At 48.7% G+C, this 5,770-nt stretch overlaps 1 protein-coding gene across 1 annotated transcript; it reads left to right on the top strand.

Moving 5' to 3' along the window:
* Positions 1 to 496: 496 nt before the first annotated feature.
* On the top strand, positions 497 to 5,552 carry Cripto (cripto, EGF-CFC family member). Its single transcript, XM_059267137.1, has 6 exons — positions 497 to 799; positions 1,614 to 1,666; positions 2,616 to 2,750; positions 3,105 to 3,219; positions 3,301 to 3,410; positions 5,104 to 5,552. Exons 1-6 carry the CDS (start codon positions 780 to 782, stop codon positions 5,217 to 5,219), a joined length of 549 nt encoding a protein of 182 aa, XP_059123120.1. The 5' UTR covers positions 497 to 779; the 3' UTR covers positions 5,220 to 5,552.
* Positions 5,553 to 5,770: the final 218 nt, after the last annotated feature.

Genomic DNA, 5,770 nt, shown 5'->3' with positions numbered 1-5,770 from the left:
CCCACCCGCAGGCTCTGGGACAATTCAATTTGCAATTCGGACGCCGCTGGCAAAGATTCGCTCTCACTCCCCGACTCCAATCCCTCCTGGACCTTGACCTTGACCTTGCTCCTCACCCAAACAAGTCCTCGCGGCTCGCCAGCGCATCTTCCCTAGCCACCCAAGCCTCCCCAGCAACCAGCTGCACGCGGCTTTTTAGCAAATTCAGAGTTAAAAGTCGGTAGTGAAGTATCAAATGCCTGCATATTTATACATGATGCTTAGCGGTTCCTAAATAATGACTTTCGTGTTTGAACGGCCCGGTAGAATAACTTGACTCTCTCTCTTCGACCCCCTTTTTCAAGAGAAAAGAAAACCTGTATCTAATCAGACACTGCGGGTTAGCCAAGCCCACCGCCCGGCCTTGCAGTGTGAAGGCCTGGTCATGGGCGTGGGGCTCCGGTCTCCCCGCCCACCTGAGGGTCCTCCCGCCACCCCAAGGGTTTCTAACGAAGGAAGGAAGATCTCTCGGAAGTCCTTTCTCAAGGTCAAAGCGTTCTGTAGGAGGGAGAGGCCCCATCCCCCCCCCCCAGTCTGCTTGGAGGCCTTGGCTGTTGACTGCCCTAAGATTCTCTGGGACGGGCGCACTTCTCATCTGGGATATCTTTCTTTCTAATTTACTATTTTTCACTTCGGGAAATTAACCTTTGGGTGTTTGGGGAATTACTTTCTAAATTAAAGCCATTTGCTAGTACTGTTTTCCTTGTATTTTTCTCCAACATTTTTACGACCCGTGGAAGATGGCGCACTTCTCGTCCAGGTATGAGCTAACCTTGAATTTTTGATTGCGGGAGATTGCAACTTCAGAAAACCATGTTCTATAGATGCTTCTCTGATTTTATCTTGCTTGAACCTTAAAAAGCTGCCAGGAACGTTGATGCTTTTCCTGAAGACCCTGGAGCTTTGCACTTATGTACTATCTGCCATTGACTTTTTAAAATAGTCAATCATTTTAACGTTCATTTGTGTGTGTGTGTGTGTGTGTGTGTGTGTGTGTGTGTGTGTAAGGGTGCAGTGGTACGTGTGAGTGGAGGTCAGAATATGACTTCCTTCCTGGAGTGAGATCCCTGTGTGGGTCCTGGGCATCCAACTCAGACTGTAAAGCTTAGTGGCCGCCACCATTTCCAGTTCACTCATCATAAATAATATTAGTATTGCAGCCGAATTACGATTGCCTCTAAAAGTTAATGGTAGAGACATTCAATACTTTAAAAACCATTAAGACTAACAAATTAAACTTGGAACCATTTTAAATGACAGGACAGGTTTTTATCTAGTGGTGCTGGGGAACAGACCAGGATCTGCACATGCTAGGCAAGTTCTCCACTCTGGCCTGTACAGCCATTAGAAAATTCATACATGTAAACTGTACCATGGAAAAAAATGTGCAGTTTGGGCAAAATAGAATTTTTCCGAAAAGGGAATTTCTGCTCCAGTTTTGTTACTGGAGGCAGCACTGGAGAAGGAAGGTGGTGGCGCTCTTCAGCTTCTCAGTGGCCTGTGGTCTTGTGATGAGAAGGCCCGGGTCTCACACGCTTTGTCTCCCTGACTGATGCCCAATTTCCTTTCTCTAGTCTGGTTTTACTTGTGGTCGTTTCCAGTGCGTTTGAATCTGGACTCATTGCTGGTGAGTGTTTTCTTTTGTTTGGGGCTCAGGGTTTTGTTTTGTTTGTTTGTTTGTTTGTTTTTGCGGGGTGGGGAGCTTCAAGACAGGGTTTCTCTGTGTAGCCCTGGATGCCCTGGAACTCTCCTTGGAGACCAGTCTGGCCTTGAACTCACAGCGATCCGCCTGCCTCTGCCTCTTGAGAGCTGGGACTAAAGGCGTGCACCACCACCACTGCCCAGCTGGGATTCAGGTTTTTGAGACTGGGAGTCACGGAGCCCTGGCTGTCCTGGGATTCCTGCATCCCCTGCCTCCTCCACCCACCCCAGTGCCTCCGCCACACCCAGTGAGTTTTGTACACACATGCACACTTTTGTTGTGGGGTAAAGGCCTTGTAGCCTAGGAATTCACAATACAGCCAAGGCCAACCGTGAACTCCTGATTCTCCTGCCTCTGCCTCCCAAGTTCATTACTGAATCTGGCCGAATTATTTTTTCCTTTTGAGCACCAACTTTTTTGTTGTTCACATGGTGCTGGGCATTTAGCCCTGGGCTTTGCACCTACTGGACATACTTCCAGATTACCCTCCACTCCATCCCCACCTCCTCTGTGCTGAGAGTAAACCTTATGCATCCTAAGTACACTGCTGTTGAGCTCAGCCTTGGTGTTTAGGACAGGGCCTCTCAGGCTGGCCTCTAACTCAGGAGCCTTCCTCCATCTCCTGAGTGCTAAGGTCACAGGCATGTGCCACCATACTTGGTGGTTGGTGGGGGGTGCTTCTTAGGAGCACCAACAATATTTTATGCAGGGCACATCTTTAATCCCAGCACTTGAGAGACAGAGGCAGGTAGATCTCTGTGAGTTCGAGGCCAGCCTGGTCTACAGAGCTAGTTCAAGGACAGCCAAGGCTACACAAAGAAACCCTGTCTCGGAAAAAAGAAAAGAAAAGAAATTAATGTGGCCTGAAATACAGGGTTGGGCCACCGTGAGCCGGCTATTCCATCTCCGAGAGACCTGGCCATCAGAGATAACAGCCTTCGGAACCAGGAAGAACCTGCATTCCGATCTCGCTCTTTCCAGTTTGTGCCTCCCATGGGGATAGAGAACAGTAAGACTTGCTTGCCTTAATTCATCTCTGTTCTGCCCTGATACATCTCAAATGTAACTTTTTAGCACTTGACCTAAGAGAGTGGATGTGTGAGTTAGCGGCTGGGTTGCCTCGTACTAGCTGGGGTGTAGAGGTGAGTGAGATGCGCGTGCTGTGTCACATCCCTGAAATTCAGTTTTTTTTTTCCCTGATGCTGCTTCGTGCTGGAGACTGGTAACCATCACTGGTCTGAACATGAAAATGATTTCCCTAAGAGGTAGAGTCTTATGCTGTGGGCTCTTTAGAGTGCTAGATGGAACTTTGTTTATGGTTTATCAGTCCTCTACCCGCCCCATGACTTCTTTTACATTTCAGGTAAGTTGCTTAATAAAACTTGCTGCCTGAATGGAGGGACCTGTATCCTGGGGTCCTTCTGTGCCTGTCCACCTTCCTTCTATGGACGCAACTGTGAACGTGATGTACGAAGAGAGTAAGCTGTTGGGAGGGACTGGGAGGTGGGGACGGAAGGGAGAGTGAGGAATTCACTGCCCGGTTCTCTCTTCTTTCTCAGGCACTGTGGGTCTGTCCTCCATGGCACCTGGCTGCCCAAGAAGTGTTCCCTGTGCAGGTGTTGGCAAGGCCAGCTCCACTGTTTTCCTCAGACCTTTTTACCTGGCTGTGGTAAGCAACCATCTCTCTTTAGTCCTGCCGGGTCCCTTAGACGCCCAAAGGACTCCCTTTCTGTCTCCTGTTCTGCCAGAACCTTCTTCCGGGTCTAACTGGACCTGCCAGTCAGGCCTCTGCTTATAAAATAGCGTAAGGGCTCCAGAGGGCATAGAGCCTAGGAATCCTTGGTGGGTGCTCCCTCAAACACTAGGTCCTTAGGGAGTGCTCCCTTAGATGTGATGTCCCTGGGAAATGTTTCTTTAGATGTGGTGTCCTAGGCATATAAGGAGGTCTTTATGTAATGTCCTCTTAGATGTGGGACCTTTGGGTGCTCCCTCAGATGCAAGGCCCCTGATGGATGTTCCTGAAGCATGGGTTTTGATGGAGAATGCTTTCTCAGATACGGAGCTGTGGGTATGCAGTCCCTGATACAATGGATTTTGATGAGAGCTCTCAGGTGTGGGGGCCTTGGTAAAGGACATTCCTCAACCCATACTGTCACACTACCTTTGGAGTTCCCCCAAGTCTGCACTGGTAATAGGCAGGCTTCTGCTGAACACAGTGAACAGAAAAAGAGCTTGCCACTTACGCATCGAGAACTGCCCTCTGGTGTCGTCTGACCTTGGGCAGAAGATCCCAACAGACTCCAGGCCAGCCACTCAGAACCCACTGCTACAACTAATCCTTCCTGTACGCTGCTGGATTTGGGTTGGTTGTTTTGGGTGTTTTGTTGTTATTTTTGTCTTATTCTGAAGCCCAGGCTGGTCTGGAACTCACTCTATACCTAAGTTGACCTCAAACTCCCATCAGTCCTTGTGCCTCAGCCTCCATAGTCTGAGATTACAGGAATATACCACCAGCCTTGGGTCCCAGCACTTTGAACCCACTGGTGTTCTCTGGAAACTTTTTTGAGACAAGGTCTCGCCATGTAACCCTGGCTGGCCTGGAACTCACAGAGATCTGCCTGCTTCTGTCCCCCACCCCCAGTGCTGGGGTTTAAAATCTCCAGCCACCAGGACTGGTTCTTCCTGCACCCTAAGGGTCTGTGGTGGTTGGTCACAGCACCCTTCGTCTTACAGATCTGAAGGAGACAATGGCAAGAGGGACGTGGACGAGAGCAGAGGAGCCAGTGTCGTCCCCACCCCACGTTGTTGGCCAGAGTTGTCCCCACCCCACGCGGCTGGGTTTTTCTGAGCGACTCACATTTGAACTCTTTATAATTGAATGTGTGCAAGTTCATAAAGTAAATGAAAGTATACTTTCATCTGATACAGGATGGGACCCTGTATCCCCCAGTACAGGGTCTGTGTCTTTACCATTGCGTTTTGTGCATAGACATTATTAGCAAATGAGGATAGGATGATTAGATGAATGGGGACCATATTTTCTCCCTGGAATTTGGGGTCCAAGATGTGTTGTCCCCTTACCAGAGCCTAACCAGGGTCCACGCCAACATTGAGATAGAAAGTATCCAGGGAAGAGCCCATTAACAATAGATCTGCAGCAACTCTTGATGAAAGCTCTTCAGGGGAGTAAGGCAGTCATGTAGTTAGTCTGCTGATCTTGTGGGCACTGTCCTCATCCTGACTGTCCTCATCCAGTCAGGCCCTGCAGAGTTCTGGACCTAGACAGACGTGTGCTCAGGCAGTGGAGGCAGCAGGGAAGCTGGAGGGACTTCCCTTAATGACCAAGCATCTCTGCCTTTCAGGTGGTCATGTGATGGACAGTGATCTCCCAGCATCCAGGACTCCAGGACGAGCACCGTCTGTGCTGACTACTTTCATACTGGCTGGCATTTGCCTTTTTCTGGAAATGAAAGTGTAGCTGTCTGTCATATGAACTCAATGCCAGTATCCTAACAAAAATGATCATTTGTCTATCATTTGGAAGTAATGCTCATATGATCCCTGACACCCCCCTCAACACTAACTAGGCCTTACCTCTGCACAGCTCTGCTCCTTTCTGGCTGTGCTGGCAGTCAAAGCCATAGCCTGTGTGTGCCAAGCATTCTAACATTGAGCTATCCCAGCCTAAAAGCCACTCTACTTAAGAACTGTACTACATGGCCATATCCTGGTTTGTTTTTTTTTAATTTATTTCATTTTTATTTTATGTGCATTGGTGTTTTGCGTGCCTGAGGGTATCTGTCCCCTGGAACTGGAGTTACAGACAGTTGTGAGCTGTCATGGGTGCTGGTTTCTCTGGAAAAGCACTCAATGTTCTTAACCACTAAGCCATCTCTCCAGCCCACATCTTGTGGTTCTTGATAAAAAGTAATTCTTAACATTTCTTGCTAATACTTTTAAGCAGTTCTTAAGAATATTAAACCCTGGGTTGGGGTTTAGCTCAGTGGTAGAGCGCTTGCCTAGCAAGCA

The sequence above is a fragment of the Peromyscus eremicus genome, chromosome 7 (genome assembly GCF_949786415.1).
Source record: "Peromyscus eremicus chromosome 7, PerEre_H2_v1, whole genome shotgun sequence".
Classification (NCBI taxonomy): Eukaryota; Metazoa; Chordata; class Mammalia; order Rodentia; family Cricetidae; genus Peromyscus; species Peromyscus eremicus.
The sequence above is the reverse complement of the archived record's forward strand: the minus strand, read 5'-3'. Positions and strand labels throughout refer to the sequence as shown.

What these genes read in the sequence shown, in the direction of transcription:
- Cripto (XM_059267137.1), top strand. Translation starts at nt 780, where the DNA reads ATGGCGCACTTCTCGTCCAG. An exon ending in TGAATCTGGACTCATTGCTG is followed by an intron (nt 1,667 to 2,615) that starts GTGAGTGTTTTC and finishes CCTGAAATACAG; the next exon opens with GGTTGGGCCACCGTGAGCCG. An exon ending in TCCCATGGGGATAGAGAACA is followed by an intron (nt 2,751 to 3,104) that starts GTAAGACTTGCT and finishes TTTACATTTCAG; the next exon opens with GTAAGTTGCTTAATAAAACT.